This window comes from Monosiga brevicollis, genomic scaffold (assembly GCF_000002865.3).
Source record: "Monosiga brevicollis MX1 MONBRscaffold_37 genomic scaffold, whole genome shotgun sequence".
NCBI lineage: Eukaryota > Choanoflagellata > Craspedida > Salpingoecidae > Monosiga > Monosiga brevicollis.
Window position 1 is genome coordinate 202058 of NW_001865074.1, and position 17622 is coordinate 219679.

At 55.7% G+C, this 17622-nt stretch overlaps 2 protein-coding genes across 2 annotated transcripts; one reads left to right on the top strand and one right to left on the bottom strand.

Moving 5' to 3' along the window:
• Window positions 1–6376: 6376 nt before the first annotated feature.
• MONBRDRAFT_34446 (uncharacterized protein) lies at window positions 6377–8389 on the top strand (the record flags this gene model as incomplete). Its single annotated transcript, XM_001750110.1, has 7 exons — window positions 6377–6500; window positions 6623–6679; window positions 6765–6855; window positions 7010–7173; window positions 7286–7428; window positions 7534–8025; window positions 8134–8389. 7 exons carry the CDS (start codon window positions 6377–6379, stop codon window positions 8251–8253), a joined length of 1191 nt encoding a protein of 396 aa, XP_001750162.1. The 3' UTR covers window positions 8254–8389.
• A 384-nt stretch (window positions 8390–8773) lies between these two features.
• MONBRDRAFT_34447 (uncharacterized protein) lies at window positions 8774–16353 on the bottom strand (the record flags this gene model as incomplete). Its single annotated transcript, XM_001750156.1, has 12 exons — window positions 8774–11475; window positions 11709–12322; window positions 12589–12857; window positions 13041–13222; window positions 13261–13346; window positions 13669–13728; window positions 13844–13933; window positions 14254–14379; window positions 14494–14587; window positions 14744–14800; window positions 15114–15209; window positions 15781–16353. 12 exons carry the CDS (start codon window positions 16351–16353, stop codon window positions 8845–8847), a joined length of 4878 nt encoding a protein of 1625 aa, XP_001750208.1. The 3' UTR covers window positions 8774–8844.
• Between the last annotated feature and the right edge of the window lie 1269 nt (window positions 16354–17622).

A 17622-nucleotide genomic window follows, 5' to 3' on the forward strand; every position in this document is an offset into this window, starting at 1 on the left:
CAGCTTGCTGTAGCAGCGTGGCCATGGCAACATGGCCGCGAAAAACGGCGTATGTGTGGGGCGTCCAGCCCATGACGTCGCGAGGGGACACGACCGCTCCCGCGTCGATAAGAGCGCGCGCAATCTCGACGTGATCGCCGCGCGCGGCGTACACCAGAGCCGTGCGTCGTTCAAAGCGATCCCGAACATTCACCAGCGTTGGGCAATTTTTAAGCAAGAGGCGCACCGACGCGAGCGAACCGGCCTCGCAGGCCTTGTGCAATGCCGTCTACCAGGTCGGGATGCAAGTACCAGCGTGGCGTTTGCACCAAAGCCACCGGTCAGCATCGACCCGTTTAGCAACAGAGGTAAACGTCGTGCATGCTGAGGGGTATAGAGGAAAAAAAAAAAAAAAAAAAAAAAGAAAGAAAGAACGAACGAAAGAAAGAAAGATATGATTTTGACATACCTCGCCATCGGGGTCGCGGATTTGAGGGTCAGCTTTGAAGGTCAGGAGGGTCTCCACAACGTCGGAAAGCTTCCATCGACACGCCAGCATCAGGGGGGTCCAATCTAAATATTGAGTGCAAGGTGGGACGAGAGGTCAACGCGGGCCCGGCACGGGGCAAATTGACGGGCACGGCCACAACTCGACACGGCATGCAAAGGTGCGCAACTGACCTCGTCGGGAGACGGTGCTGTCGGGGTCAGCGCCAGCAGTGAGAACGGCACGGACAGCATCGATGCGACGGCTCTTGATGGCAGCCATGAGCGGGGTAGTGCCATCACTCGAGGGGACCTCGAGCGATCCAGAAAAGGAGCAGAGGACGGCAACGCAACCAGCACGGCCCAAGCGGCAGGCCAGTGTTAATGGAGTTAGACCATTGGAGTTGGAGAGAATGAGACCACGGTCAAGCGCTCCACGTTGGGACTCTTGGCAAAGGTGGCTGAGGGCTTCGACCGCATTGTGCTCGACAGCAAAGTGAAAGGCGTTCCCAGTACGCCCCGTCGTCACGATGGAGGGGTCAGCGCCGGCTTGGAGACAGAGAGTGATGATGCGGGGCTTGTTACGGCGGCACGCGTGTTGGAGGATGGCATCCAGTTGATGGACCCGAACGGTCTTGGGAAGCGCATTGAGTTGGTTGCGCAAAAGACTCTGATCATCAGCTTCGATGGCAGCACGTAGTGTGCTATCGATCAGAGTTGGGGCAAGGTCCTCCTCGGCAGGTGTCTCAGCTTCGTCATCGCTGTTCTCTCGGAACGAATCCTTGTGGAGGCGAAGGGAGCTGCCCCGACCAAGCATAATGGCCACTTCCCGACGACTCTCCTCAACGCTTTTGCGCATGGGGGCGAGGGCATCACCGGCCTTGGCAAAGGAGGAAGCACGGACTTGGGGCATGACAAGCGGGCTGTGCTGCGTACCAATGCGCTTGTCTAGCTTTTTGAGAATTTTGCGAAAGCCTTCAGACTACAGTGTCAAACGGAACAAACGAAGCCGAAAATAAGGATAAAAAGCGCGCATCGCATAAGAGCGCACGCGCTTGGCTCACGGGGAAATGTGCGAGGGGGCGGACGAATCAGCAAAAGTGTATGCGGGCACTACAACGAACGTTGAGATGACCAAATTCTTGCAGGTTGTGCATGTCTTCGATGAGCTGAGCGGCCACGGAGACGCAGTGGTCAGCCGTCTCACGGTTGACGCCGACCGCGACGCTGAGTCGCAACTGCCCGATAGGACCAACGTCGCGATTGTGGCGTGGATATGCGGGTGAGCAAGCGTGAAGGCAGGGATCAAGGGAACGGAGTCGGTAGAACATAGGCAGCTGTTGCCCTCATAAAGTGCAAGGAGGTCGGGGCAAGTAGAATGGGGCACGGACGCGGTTGAGTGCATCCGGCCAGCTGGGAATGTGTGAACCAACCTCGTTGACCCAATCATCGAGGGCCATTTTTCGAATGGTGATGCGAGAAAACTCTTCGAGGTAGAACTTGTTAACCTTGGACAGTTGGCGCTGTAGCACGAAGAAGAATTCGGCTTCGGGATCCTCGAGCTCGTCCTCGTTGCCAGAGGAATCGTTCTGTGATTGAGAGGGGATCACACTGCAACGTTAAGGAGGGGGTCGCGCAGAGAGCAGGTTCCAAGGACGTCGTGTTCCGTTGGGCAAGGGATGAGGTGTCAAACTAACATCATGGCTCAGAATGGAGGCCAATGAGGCAGTTTCGGACCGTTCCGTGCCTTCCCAGGCGCGAAGGATGCGCTTCAGCCCTGAGCAGGTGCATGGGACACGCGGCAGTCAGGCAGTGGGTGCCGCCGGGCAGCCGACGGGCAGGGCAGGCTAGCTGGTGCGAGTCACAGACGTTTGTAGTTCATGTAGTGATCCTCCCAGCCTGGAAGGGCACGATCACGAATTTCCTTGCCAAACTTCATGGTGCCGTTGAACTGGGCACCCTGCCGCAAGCAGCTCAGTCTGCAGACGAAGGAGGGCGGGCGATAGAAGAGGGAGTGTGGGGTGATCCGTCAAGGACCCGGGACAAGGGTGAGGATGACGGCCGACTGGGGCAAGGCAGCCAACTTCAAGTCCCGAGTGAGCGTGATTCAAGCGAAAGCGGGCAGTTGGGGCACGTGTCATCACTGTGCACCGACCCCTTCAAAGAATAACAACAATAATAACAAGTCGGGTGGTCAGCCCCAGCCGCAGTGGGGGGGCAGATGGGGAGGGAGAGCAGCCTAAAGGGTCGGGCGAAGGAAGGGTTGAGGTGATGGCGAGCCGCAAGGAAGCCCCACGCGGGCGCTGTGCGTGCGGGGGCGGCTCAGCCGATGGGCACTCGAGTCAACGTCATGCCCCCAGCGTGGTCCACGAGCAGGCACATGGTGGCGGACATTCCTGAGACCAGGGCCAGCCCTCCAGCCATCGGCATCCTCGCTGCCACCCATTGACCAGTAACTCTGGCAGATGCACCAATCGTCGAAGCACAGCATGGTGCTCTTCGCTTCGCACTGACTCACCTCTCCCCGTCTTGGCTGCCAAATTCAAATAAATGAATGAGAGAGAGAAAGCGAGAGAGAGAGAGAGAGCGAGATCGAAGTGGACAGTCCACAAGGGGGTTTGGTCAGGACTGTTGTTGTAAAGGGTTGTTGTCATCGTTTGACAATGAATGACATGATGTGACAGCTGCTTTGCTATGTATGTGTGTGTGTGTGTGGGTTGCTATGTATGTGTTTCGTGAGGTCATGTACAGCGTCGAGGGTTAGGCGCCAGGCGGCAACCGATGGTCCGGGAAGGAAGGGGGGAATGGAGGTGTGCTTGCATTAATTCGATGATCTGGATGGATGAACATGGATGTAGCGGTGACGCAGGCCTGATGTTCGGGCTTGGGTTGATGCTAACATCATGTAAAATAATTCACGTGTGCGCGCTACTTCAGCTTGTTGACCACACTTGAGCTTTAGAGTCCATCAACAGTTATGGGGACGAGTCCATCGCTGGCTTCTCCGGCGGATCTTGAGCCCACCCCTCTTTCGCATCCATCGTGCCCTGCACGCTGTTCGGTAGATGGCGCTTGTGAGCCCTCCCCCACACTTTTGGGGATCGCTCGACGAAATGTCCAGGAACGCGTTTGCAACGTGATTGACCCTTGTTCTGGGGTGATTGCGTGCTTAAAAGTTTACACGTAGATGTCGTCGAACCGGTTAAAAAAAAAGAGAGAGACAGAGACAGAGACAGAGACAGAGAATATGAGTGTGAGTGTGTGAGTGAGGGAGGGAAGGGACAGAAGGGAGACGCAAGTCCCGCTACGCCTCGCTGAGTGCATGCAAGGCGCAAGAGCAGATGGCTGAAGCTTGTGCAGCCCGTGTCTGAAGCATCAAAAGGCCTTGGTGACGAATTTCAAAACTTAAAGGAGCTTACGAAACGATAAATTCACAGGCACATGGTCGCCAGATTTGCACAGCTCCGACCTAATAGGGGCGGAATTTACGAGCGCTGCGGAGCTTCTCCATCCGCGCACGATCCTCATCGTAACGCTTGCGCAAGATGGCCAGTTCTATGGCACACGGATAATGTACAGGGGCACGGGAGACGTCAGCATTGCAGGATGCCGCAGTCAGTCAGTGTCACTGGTGTATGTTCGTTCTGGGCACGGCACGTACTCTCTTTATGGGCATCAAGGCGCTGGAAGCGATAAAAGTTTTGCAATTCCGACTTTTTGTTCTTCTTGCTGCGCTTGCGTGACGGCTCACCCGTCTCCTCTGCTTCTTCAGCCTCTTCCGTACCTAGCGATAACACGGATGAAATTAGGTGTCCTGACTTTCGATCGCAAATCTGAACTTGAGGCCAAAAGCCAAGCTGGACTCCAAATCCTGCCCACGTACGTGTCTTTGCCGTAACCAATGTCCAGCCCTCCTCGTCTGGCTCGGCCTGTGCCAACACCTGGGTCAAATCACAAAGGTGAGTATGGTTTGATAAAGACTTTTGAGCCCGGTAGCACGGCCCGCGAGCTCCGCCTCCCGTTCCACGCGAAACAATGAAAAGAGGCATCACAGGCGCGGGCGGCCGCCGTCTCGGCCCTACCTCGGCCTTTTGGCGTGCTTCGTCGTCATCGAATTCAGCCACGGCAGCATCAACACGGGCCTGCAGTTCCTCACGGTCCGGTCGCATGGCATCAAATGCCGCTGCAAACCCTGGGGGAACAGACACGTCCATGGGCAAGGCCGTACAAGTGAGGGACGCGCAAGCAAAATTACGCTCAGCCCGGGCCCATGCCTGGCCCGGCCAAAAGCATGACGCATAGACATACGTGCTTCGCCACTCAAGTCTGGAAGTGGCAGCAAACGAGTCGCATCATATTTCGCGTTGAGGACCCGATTCAATCCTGCTTCCTCCGTGAACACCACATGTGCCACAGGAAACGCCTAGAGAAGCATCGTCGTCAAAAGGCAGCAAAGAAGATGTTGCACGGGCATGTCTGTCGCCTTCAAGCAGACAAGGAAAGCACGAGGAGAGCCAGCCGCCAAAGGGGGGCTCAGTCTTCGCTGCCTACCTTGAGGTTGCCTTTCTTCTTGCTACCGCTCGTCATTTCTGTGAGGTTCAAGTGTTCTACTGTCCCAAATTGCTCGAAAAATTCGGCCAAGACGGGCTGTGTGGCACCACATCACCAAATGAATGAGCAGAGACCATGATAGCTGCAAGCTCGTGCACTCAGCGTCCACGACTTGATTCGAAAGGGGGGGTTGATGTAACATTGATCTGCCAGCTGCGCTCACCTTGCCGCCATGTGGAATGTTCACGACAAAGAGCGTGCGCCGTTTGGGAGTCTCTGGCGTTGGCTTGCGCACGGCATGCTCCTACGAGCACATGGGTGCACCGCACAAAGGCATTGGATGGTGATCAAAGAGGTCCACAACAGGGCGCATCGACCAAGGGGTGCCCAACTTTTGCAAACCTTGAGGTAAAAGTAATGATGCGGCGTGGGCAGGTGTCCTGTCGCGTCGACAAGCTTGCCGGAAGCTACAAGCGGCCAGCAACATTATAATCAAATGCACACCAACGAGTCAGGGCGAGGTGTCATGCGATGCGGTCTGCCCTGGGGGCAAGCAAACGAAGAGGAGAAGGGAGAAAGACGAGGAGAAGGAAGCTTGAGCGCAGCGCACCTTGTATCCGAACAGGAAGCACCGTGTAGCCATGTGTGACCTCAACCTTGGGCGTTGCGGCATCCACCACAGCGGCGGTAGCGGCGCCCGAGGCACGGCGCGAACCCTTGTTGGACTTGACCATCGTCGAGGCTTCAACTGCCCTTGCCCCACACGACGACACGCGCGCGACCGAGAGAGAGAGAGAGAGCAGAGAGACACGCACGCGGTCGTCTGACAAATGCACCATGAGATAAAATGAACAAACCCCTTTAACTAGAATATATCTGACATGACGGTCTGGTTCTGACATTCCTGTCTCGTCTCGTCTCGTCTCTGTGGAGTATGCCGTGTTTGGCAGCATTCTCTGCTTTTGCCTATCATCTAAGCTGGCCGTAGAAATGTGTCGGAGCATACTCTCTGCTCCATGTACCTTGGGTTTTTCATATCTCTGTCTGCCAGTTGATTAAACCGCGCTGGCAAAACGCGCGCGCCATCATCTCTCTCTCTCTCTCTCTGCTCTCTGATCGAGCGAGACTTGAGTGTTTGCTCGCTTGTCTGGGTTGCGACCGACTCGACTGCCCTTGCTGGCCTCTTCTCTTCTCTTCTTCTTCGGCCCCGTGATCTTAGCTCGTTGGGTTTGCTAGCCCGCCTCTTGTCCGGATCGCTCAGCTGTCATCACTTCCACTTGGACCTTGAGGTGGTGGTCTCTTGGTCGCTTCCGTGCCTTGCCCGCACTTCCGCGCGGCTTTGGGCATCTTGATCGCCGTCATGGACAACAGTGATAATCGTATTGGACTCTTGCTTGCCTTGAGCTCGAGCGCCTTCATCGGCAGCAGCTTCATCATCAAGAAAAAGGGTTTGATTCGAGCCCGTGCCTCAGGCGCTGGAGCAGGTTGGCCCTCGTTCTTGGCTCAACACCCCGCCTGTCTGATGAGCTAGTCCAGTGGAGCCTCAAAGCTACTTCTCATCGTGTCTTCTCTCTGCCGTGTGGTCCGGTCTGCCCCCCTTCTTCAGGCGATGGCGGCTATGCCTACCTTCGCGAGTCCCTTTGGTGGCTCGGCCTCATTACCAGTGCGTCTTCTTCTTCCTGACCTGTGCTCAATCCCGCGTGCCGCTCGCTCGCCGTCTTGACATGGTATCTTCTGGTGCCTGATAGTGATTGGGGGTGAGATTGCCAATTTTGCTGCCTATGCATTTGCCCCTGCCATCCTCGTCACGCCGCTTGGGGCCCTGAGCGTCATCGTCAGGTCCGACAATGCCCCCGTTATCTTGGTCTCAAAATCGGCTCGCTCAAAGAGCCGAGCTTGATTATATGTTGCTTTTCCTACGTCTTCCTCTTGTTTGCTCATGTTTGTTGCCTTTGCTCCACTTTCTCCCCCATCACACATCACCCACCCATAGCGCTATTTTGGCTGATCGAATTCTCCATGAAAAACTGCAGCTGCTGGGTAAAGTCGGTTGCGCTCTGTGCATTCTTGGATCCACTATCATCGTCGTCAATGCCCCAGAGGAAAAACAGGTCACCTCTGTCCAAGAAATTACCGATCAAATGTTCAACAATATTCGTGAGTCTCCTCGAACCACCCAATCGCCGCTCCTGAAAACATTTCAAAGCCCACCTGTTTGCACCACGGCTTGCCACGCCCTCACCCGATTTGTTGTTGTCACGGTCCTCAGCCTTTCAGTTGTATGCATCGGCTGTCATCTTGGGGGCCATCTACATGATCTACTTTGTGGCGCCCCGTATTGGCAAGCGTAACATCTTTGTTTATGTCTTCATTTGCTCCATCGTTGGCTCGCTCTCCGTGATTGGTGTCAAGGCAAGATGACACCCGCTTGAGTCGAGACGCTCAAAGTCTTCTCTGATCGTGCATCTCCTCACCTCCATCCAATTCTCATTATGCGCATTCTCGGTCACCACACAGGGCTTGGGAATCGCATTGAAGCTGACCTTCTCGGGCTACAATCAGCTCATATTTGGCAGCACCTGGTTTTTTGTGGCTTTAGTAACCGTATCCATTATTACGCAGATGAACTACCTGAACATGGCTCTTGACACATTCAACACGGCTTTAGTGACGCCGATCTACTATGTTCTCTTCACCACCGCTGTTATTGTTGCATCCGCACTGCTCTTTCGCGGCTGGTCGGGCGAGGATTGCCACGTGCTTGCCCCGACGCAATTGCCATCAGGCCCCACTGCGCCCCCGCTGGTTGGGCGCCGCGGCTTTGACTGGCCCCGCGATGAGGCCAGCACTACAGTGGTGCCCACTGTTGAGTGCTCCGGTGGTTATGGCGCAGCGCCTCTCTTGACTTGTCTCTGTGGGTTTTTAACAATTTGTGCGGGCGTCTTCTTGCTCCACCTCAGTCGAGAAGAGACGCTTCGACGTGCCACAACAAACGGGGATTCAGGAAACGTACGTCATTCGGCTTGGAAAAAAGCTGATCCGCTCCATGCTCTATGTTCACACTCGAACGCCTCTGACCCAAATAACTTTGCCATTGGTCCCAATCCCCTCATATAGAACCTGGCCTCTCCTAATCAGGATATTGGCATGACCTCCTTCCAGCTTGATACGGTCGTCGAAGACGACTCGACCGATGATGATGGCGCCGATCATGTCCCACTCGTTCGCACCAAGTGACTGCTGTTTTCTTTTCAAGCCGAGTAGCCTCAAGCCAGCTTCGAGTCATCCTTTTGAGCTCTTTTTTTAGTCAATCATTCTGCGTTCCCGAGTCGTAGCTTGCAAAGCTGCTGTGTCAATTGACGACTGTATCTTTAATTGCCACTGTTGCAAGGCCTTGGGTCATATCCAGAAAATCTGTTGGCATCATTGTTATCAATGATGCCGGACGTGAGAGCATGGAATCGCACACACCGGTCCATCCCCGAAATGTGCGATGTGAGGCATGAGCTGACGTGACAAATTTGGATGTAAAGCTTCAAATTTCTTTTTCTTTTTTCTTTGGACAGTGCGTTTCAATTTGTCTCAGAGACCAGTTCGAGTTTTGAGGGCGGAGGGAAGAACTTGGGTCGGTGCAAAGGCCATCAATAGTATGAGACTTGCACAAATCGCACACAGAGTTTCCCATGGTCTTCCACTACGCTGGCCGGCAAGCGATTTCGTTGAAGCAACACTGAAAACTGGATATACGAGCACCCAATTGAGGTCAAGGATCAATTATGTTCATCTACACGATTCACGGGCCAATATAATGATGTCGCGACACAAAGCTCATGCTGCCGTGTCTGCGCATTCGCTAGCTTGGCGGACAAGCACGGTGACAAGCGCATGGGGGCGCACAGAGAGCTCTGTGATCACAGCAGCAAGGCTGTTGCACCCCTCCAGACGCACGTCTTGCAGGAAAAAGTCTTGGCCCGGCCCTGAGCGGCTCAGCTTGTAATGGTGCATGCGGCCATGGTAGCGCAGGCTCACCACGTAGGCCCCTGGTCCCTTCTTACGCACGACGTAAGATCCCGAGCTTTCGCTGGGCTGACGCAGCATGGCCTCGGCCTCTGATCGACCCACGTGCAGAACAGCAACTGGCGTGTCCACTGGCATGGCGGGGTCGGGACGCAGCGAAAGTCGAGGTGCCGAAGCTTCGTAGTCTTGTGACAAAGTCACCTCGGCGCCCACTTCATAGTCTGCAAGATCCACTGCCCCGAATGCATTCGACGGAGACTCCTCATAGTCGGGTTGATCAACCACCCGAGCACCATAGCTATCTTGCGGTGCCTCATCCACAATGCCCACATAATCGTCGTCGCTCTCATCGGCAGCCCTAGTTCCCGAATCTTGCTTGGACTTTGTGTTCGATGAGAGCGAAGGAAGCGGCACAGAGCTCAAGTCCGCGTATGCAGCATGTTGGTCATCGGCGCTCATGTCCTGATAGACACTCTCGTTTTGTAACGAAGAGGGACCAACAAGCCCGCTCGCATAGTACGCGTAAGCTTCATCAGAGCCAGGAACGTTGTCCTGCTGCACGTTGAAGCCGGTTCCGTACTCGTACTCCTCGTTCATAGATTCAGGCGCAACATATCCGTACTCTGGTGCAGGCACCGCAACCTCAGCACTACTGTAGTATGTGCCTGGTTGACTGGCGTTGTGGCCAGCAGGTGCATACTCGTATCGCGACTCCGAGGCATCGCTGCCTTCAGTAGCTGCAATGTACTGATAGTCGTGTGTACCACCTGGAGCTGGAGCATCGCCATCTAGCATGGCGTATTCATTGTCTGCAATCACATCGTAGTTTGTTCCCATCATTTGACCGTAACCCTCACCCTCGGGGGTGAGGTCGCCTGCATGATCGACATCATAAAAAGTGGGATCCCATGTCTTGACGAGCGTTCCAGTCTGAAAGCGCACTTTGCCTTGGGCGCCCGCATACACCGGGTTGTCGCACATGGCCACGCTCTCCGCTGCCTGATCCGCCGTGGCCACGCGTCCACGACTCTGCTTGCGTCGGATAAGAACAATGCTGGCCACAATGAGTACAGCAGCCACCCCCCCACCGGCCACGGCACCATATGTGGTTACAGGCGCCGCAGCCCAAGAGGACGCGCCAGTCGATACGGATTCAGGTCCAGCGGTCGACGGCGGTGTACGCTCTGCACTTGGCACAAAGTCAGCCACTGCCACGGCTTTCGTTGCACCGGGTAGAACGGCCTGTGCCAGGTGCCAGCGCGCCAACAAGTCTTCCACGGGCAGCCAGTCCTGAGTGGAAGCATTACGTGCACTGGTCTGATACGCCACTGCCCGTCGACGCGACCGCTGCATCCGATCAATAAACACCTCAGCCCCCGGCCAGCCTGCTTCCACAGCTGCCTCAGCCTTACGCAACTCGCCGTGCGCCCCAGTCTCGGCCAGCTCAAATGCTGCGATATGCTCGTCCTCTGGCCATGCCAAGGGTAAAATGGCAACGGAGCGCTGGAGTTGGGCAGTGTTATTGAAACGGTCACGTGCCCAGTAGGTAACGTTGAAAAGACCTGCCCGGCGAGTGTCCAAGACCCAAGCAGCGTTCGAGCTAACGGCAGCGTTCATCACCGTGTCAAGCTCACCGGCATCCTGCGCCCAAGCCCCGGGGTCGTGCCATGCAGCGGCAAAAGGTAGCGTGACGTTCATGGGGCCATGAAGTGAGAGAGTGGGAGGAGCCAGGTCACCTATTGTGATATTGTACGCTTCAACCGCTTGGTTGCCGTGCACATCGCTGGCCTCGAGAACAACCTCGAAGATGGTCCCAACCGTGGCGTCGGCCGCAGCAGATAACAGGTCATCTCTGCCGAGCTCTTGCACGCGGGAGTAGCTGCGAGGCTGCCACAGGGGTAAAAGCTGGCCCTCACTCCACGTGCTACTGTTCAGAACATAAGGCTCGTTGGGCCGGTACTCAACAACATGGATGGTCAAATCGGCCGAGGGCGTGCAAGGCGCGGGGCCTTGGCCCCACCAATCCGAAGCAGTAGCTGCAAAATGTAGCAACGCGCAATCACCAGCATGTGTAACGTCACACATGCCTGCGGAGAGGTTGTGTACAAGTTGAGGCGGTACATCGTCGATCACCAGGACCGGACGGGAAGTGGAGGCGAGATTGCCCGAGCTGTCCGTGTAGCGATAGTCTGCCGTAATGCCCGAGGTCGGGCGCAGCCCAAACAAAAGACTCAGTGGCACGTCGGAGCGAGCCATGCTCGAGTCCACGGTCAGACTCTTTCCACACAGATCTGTGTACTCGGAGAACCCCTTGTTCAGACCCCAAGTCACAGACACATTGGCAGTGACATTGCCGTCCACGTTATCGTACGCCTCGATGAGCGGCGGCTTGCTCGGCTGGCCTGAACGGATTTCCATGGGTCCAGTGGGCGCGCTAAAAACCTGTCAAAGAGGCGCATGCGTATTTGGGTTGACGACCAAGGGTCAGCAATACCATTTAAAAAAAAAAAAAAAAAAGGTGGCAAGGAGGCAAGGAGGCAAGGAGGCAAGGAGGCAAGGAGGCAAGGAGGCAAGGAGGCAAGGAGGGAAGGAGGGAAGGAGGCGTTGGGGCCTGAACAGGGGCACAGCCATCTGGGTGCCGAGCAAGTGAATGAGCGAGGGCGGGGTGAGCATACCGCAGGGTCGCGATCGACGATCGTCACGGTGCGCTGTCGCGGCATTGCACTCAGGTTGTACTCGTTGGTGTAAGCGAGCGTATAGGTCAACACAATCGTGTCCAAACGATCAGTGTTGACGTGGGCGGGTTCTCGTTGGAGAAACTCGGAAACATCGCCGGCGACGCTATCGTAGGCCTGGATGGGCGCTTCAGTAAAGTTGTGGCCCACAGGAACGTTGAAGCTTTCGACACCAAAGAAGCGGATAATGGGTCGCGGGTTGTTCTGCACCATAATGGTCATGGAGCGCTGAACGACAAGGCCCTGAGCGTCCCGGCCCGTAAAATTGAAAACGTGAGTGCCCAAGGACAGCTCCGGCAGGTGAATCACCGGATACTCCACCCAGGTGGCATTGGGCACGTTATCGGCCAGCTCCAGAGCAGGCAAGGTCGCCGTCAAGTCACCTTCCAAAATGGTCATATTGTCGACCCAGCCCTTGATGGTGGGTGGAAGCGTATCAATGCACGAACGGTGATCGGTCGAAGCCATCAGCCCATGGTATGGACACGGCAGGCAGGTCACCTGCCCAGCCAGCGGCTGATACTCATTATCCGTGCAGAGCAGGCAGAGCGTGCCTGCGTCATTCGGCACGGTCCCTGGACCGCATGCCTCACACGTGCTCTGGTTGGAATTCACAATGCTCCCCGCCGGGCACGGGCTGCAGCCTGTCGCATTGCCCTGGTTATTGTGTTCACCGGGGGGGCATGGGAAACAATCTTGTCCAGAGCGATGGTGGCCTGCGGGAGATGAATGCGATGCGTATGAGGCAGGGAAGATGCAGTGCAAAGATGAACGAAAAAGGCCGGTGGGCTCTGGGAAAGCGCGCATCGAAACCACGTACCACCGGGGCACGTCCCACACGTTGCATGGGAATGCTTGGCAAAGTAATAGGCTGGGCACGGAAGGCAGGTGGCCGAGCCTTGTGGTGCAAACGTTTCCCCTTCGCAGCGCTGGCAGGGCACGGTGGGCGCCTCAGAATAGAGCCCAGGTGGACAGGGGGTACAGCTGCTGACGGGTTCAAGCGCGACGGTTCCTGATGGGCAGATGTCGCACGCAATGTGGTTCTCATTGCTGATGGAACCGATGGGACAGGCCTCACAAGGGTTATCACTGAGAGTTGCACGAACATGCCCCGCAGGACAAGAGATGCAGTCGGTGTTGTTCCTAGCCTGGGTTCCAGCGGGGCAGGTGATGCACTCTGTTTGATCGTCGCTGGGGATAGTCTGGCCTGTGCAGGAGACACATGTATTGCTCGCACGATCGACAAATTGCCAAGCAGCACACGCCTCGCACGTCCTGCCATTGGCAGAAGAAATGAAGCCGTCGGGGCAAGGCGTGCAGGCCGCAGACTGGGCGTCGGGGATGAAGCCCGGGTCGCAGGTTGTGCAGGTGGTAGCACCAGTTGCGGCCACCTCGCCGAGGCCACATGGCACACAGGCACTTTGGTTGCTGTTGGGAACATGGCCTGAGTCGCACTGCAGACAGGCGTCGGCGCCAGTCTGGGATACCGCACCCGCAGGACACGCAAAGCACACGGAATGGTCTGAACTGGCATAGTAGCCTTGCCTGCAGGGGGTGCAAGTGGTAGCACCAGCATGGCTGATGGCACCGTCAGGACAAGTGACACAGTGGGTCCCGGCAGTGTTGGGCACAGATCCGGCAGGGCAGTCCCGGCATGCGTCATGGTTGCTATTGGGGACCTGGTGTGCAGGGCACGCCTGGCACTCGACTGAGCGTGTGCTTGTAGACACAGTATTCAAAGGGCAGGCTTCGCATCGTTCAAGCTCCATGCTTAAAAATGTGCCTAAGGAAGCCAGCCTCGGGGTGAGTGTAGGGTGGGCAAGCGGCACCCACTGGGTGTATGATAGGAGGCTGGCCTGCATTGGCGCAAGTGATCGGAGTTTGGCAGCACGGTTCTCACCTGCCAGGCAGTCGATGCAAGCAGTTCGAGCCTCATTGGCGACCTGACCGGCCCCACAGTCTTTGACAATGGAGAAGAACGTGTGAGCAGTGAGTCTGCGACATGGGTCCAGGTGACTGCCCGACCAAGGCAACGTTGCCTCAGCATGCTACATGCAGAAGCCAGCAACACATACCAACGCAGCTTGGGGATGCGCTGGAAGGTGCGACACTGTTCCAGGCACAATCGGTGCACTTTGTGGAGCGGGGATCTTGGGCGTATTTGCCTGCATCACACGCTGAGATGGTTGATACGCTTGAATGAGACTAGGTGGACAAAACTTGGTACGTCAGGCGGCCATCGCGTTTGTTACTGCTGACCAGTGCATTCTTCGTTGGAGGTGGTTTCAGAAAATGACCCTATCACATGAATCACCGGTCGGAATCAGCTGGGCTTTCAGTTGTGTGCAGGATCCACGCGCACAACAGCACGACAGACAAAAAGGCTCATAGAGAGGGTGAAGAGGGAGAGACATAGACACAGCAAGTGGCCGGAAGAGGCAGATACAAGGACAAAATCCCAGACCGAGAGAGCGTTAACACATACCGGCAGGACAGTCGAGGCAGGTGCCTGCAGTCGACGCCGAGGCGTAGTATAGTCCTTCGCCTGGCCCGCAGGTGAAAAAGGGAGTACAGGACTGATCGCGATGCTGTGCTTTGTCTTGGAAAAACTCTAAAAAGGTTGGCAGGTCCATGTGTTGGTGTGAGTTGGTTCGGGAGCGCTTGGGCAGGGAAAAGTTGTTTAATTAGGGGAGGAAGTGCAGGCCAAATTGATCCACGCTCATACCCGAAGGACATGACAGGCAAATGAGGTCGCGAGAGGCGCCGGGGTTGGTGTATGAGGCGTAGGTACCGGTGCCACAGTAGGACATTGCATTGCACTGAGCGTTTTGATGTGTTTTGGTGCTCATGTACGTGACTGGCGGCGGAGCAGATGCAATCAATCAAGGCCTTGTGAGAGAAGGGTTGATGGACAACTTGACGCAGGTTGCAAGCCCCCTGGGTCTTGGGGTGATGTGGCATTTGCGACTCCTTACATTCGGGACAGGGGCGGCAGGAACCTGAGCCAAGGTACGTGCCAGGTCCACAGTAAACTACAAGGTTGCGACCGCCAAAAGGTGAGACGAGGCACTGGTGTGGGCGGCGCAATCGATGCCTAGCTTTGGTCACCCAGAGAAGGAGGCAGCAAAGAAGAAGAAGAAGAAGAAGAAGAAGGAGGAGGAGGAGGAGGAGAGGCCAGGAGGCAAGAGCAAGGCAAGAGTGCGGGGAAAGCCCAGAGGGCGTTGACACACCCTGTTCTTCTGTTGATGAGCTTTCTAAAGTTCAGAATGGGGACGGACGCAACAGGCTCCGAGTAAGGCAGCGGCGTTGGGGCAAAGTGGAATCGCGAAGCGGGTGGAAACGTACCATAACATTTCCAGTAGTCACCACAGTTAGGACAGCAAACTTCACCAGCATCACACCCCAAATTTTTACAGCCCAAAGAGCGGGGGCAAAAGGTGCCTGGTGGCGGCGGAGGCGGCGGGGGTGGGCAACCAAGGCCAAGACCACCACCCCAGGCACCGCCAAAAGCTATGAAAGAGGCGGGCGAAAACCTTTGCATGAGCCGTTGGCCCAAACGCAAAGCACTGGGGTTGGCTTTTTACCTTGAGCGGGAGTTGAGGTCCAGGCCATCAGCAAGAGGAGAGGGAAAAACAACAGAGGCAGATGACGAGGCCCGCCACCAACAAAGGGGCTCGAGGTCTTGGACATCATGATCAAGGCCAGGCTGGTTCGAGGCAAAGCATGGGGCGGCGTATCAAGGGTCCGACTGGCTGCGCATGTGTGGCATTTGGTGACCCAGCGACATCATCGTGTGAGCCCAGACGCGAGAGCCCTTGACGGGGTGGGTGCACGGCAATGTTGCGATCGCTCGCGCACGCGCCAGAAGAAGCCTACCGTTCTCGCGAAAAGGTTCACGTCCTGAAGCTCTGATTGAACAAGCATACTCAAGCACCACTCCCCCCCTCTCACCAAGACCAAACACACTCCCCCACCCCCCGGCCTGGACTGCAACAGTCAGTCGCGGACCCACCGACGACACCGGCGACACGGGGCACAAGCAACACCACAACGGCAGCGTCACAAAATGTAACAGAGAAGAGAGAGAGAGAGAGAGAGAGAGAGAGAGAGAGAGAGAGAGGAGAGAGAGAGTTTGAGAGAGAGAGAGAGAGAGAGAAAGAGAGTCTGAGAGTTTTTGAGAGAGAGATAGAGAGAGAGAGTTTGAGAGAGATAGAGAGAGAGAGTTTGAGAGAGATAGAGATAGAGAGAGAGAGAGAGACAGAACAAAGAAAGAACAAAAGAAAGAACAAAAGGATAAAAACAAAGGATAAAACAAAAGGAAGGACCACAGAGGACAAACAAACGGAGATCGATGATGTGGTGGTTGCAAGAAGGGTTGGGCTTGCTGCTGTGCCCCCCTGGCGTTGACAGGTTCTTGAGGCGCGTTGGAAGGTGTGTTCGGCGGGGATCGGATCTGTAGTGTGCACGGTCGAGGAGCCGCGACTGCAATGGGAGTGCTTTTGAGCGGGTGGGAGTCTGTATTGGCATCGCCATTGGAAAGCAACCTTTGATAGGGGTATGGCAGCCGAAGGGTCATAATGGACATGGGGTCTCAAGGCTACCCCATGCCAAAGGACACGCCGAATTTACGATTGCACCTTTTCCTCGCACACACACACACACACACACACACACACACACACACATCGTGTGCACACACAGACGGACGTACACACGGACACTCACAGCCACACAAACGTCGACAGGCGGGAGCAAGAAGCAAAAGGGGGCGGCGTCCAAGGGCCGAGGAGGAGCGTATTACGAACATCTGGCCTAGTCATCATAGGTAACAAACTTAATCTAATAATAGAATGTACATTGGTTTAAAGTAAGAGGATATAATTTTATAATGCCTCTCTCACGCTTTGATGATGGCAAATGACTGCAGATTGCTGCAATTCGTTTGCTGACAATTTCTCTCTATTACCACGTGGTGTCGGACCCATGGACAGGTATAGGATTTTTCATGCCCAGAGGGGACATTCGGATATGGCAGCGCCGCCTCTGGACGGCCCGTCTTCTCGGCGGATAACCTGGACGGTTGACGACTGGATCATGGCTTGGGGTGAGTAAAGGGCATTTCTGCCCATCAGTCAACTATCCAGTCTGTTCCAAAACGTAGCCGGCAGCAGCTCAACTCACCTTTCATGGGACCGAGGGATGTATTGGGACACCATGGGTTGATTCTACCCACATTCCTTGATTGGTTTAGGGAATGGCTCAGGCAGCCCTAGCAGCTGCCACAACTGCATGCCGCCATTGGGATTTATGGGGTGACCAGGTGATCTCCGAGGCAAGCCAACGAGAACAAGACGGCAGGGAGACACGACAACAGGACAACACGACGGCAGGGCAACAAGACGGCAGAGCAACCCACAAGGCCACAACAGGGCGACAGAGCGATGGGTTTTTGGACGCAAAGGCTCGAGGCGAGCAAGCGGGGACCGGGGCGGAAGGAAGGCAAGAGAGGGAGCAGCACGCACTTTGTGCTTGACAGTTTTTCCATGTCGCACACATCTCTGAATTGGCTTATGTATCATGCTTACGACGCTCACCTCTTTAACCCTTCTCTCTCTGAAAATGTGTTGTATCGCGCAGAACACACACTCTCTATCTCTCACACTTTCTCACATTTTCCAAAAAAAAAAAAAAAGAGCACAAAGGTGTGTGTGTGTGTGTGTGTGTGTGTGTGTGTGGCTGACACTTGCTCAACACGTTGGCGGTCGGTCCCCGGTGTATGTGTGTGTATGTGCACGCCCTGGTCTTGGGGTCTCACGGGGAGAAAGCCAGAGGGGGGGGGGGGGGGGGGGGGAAA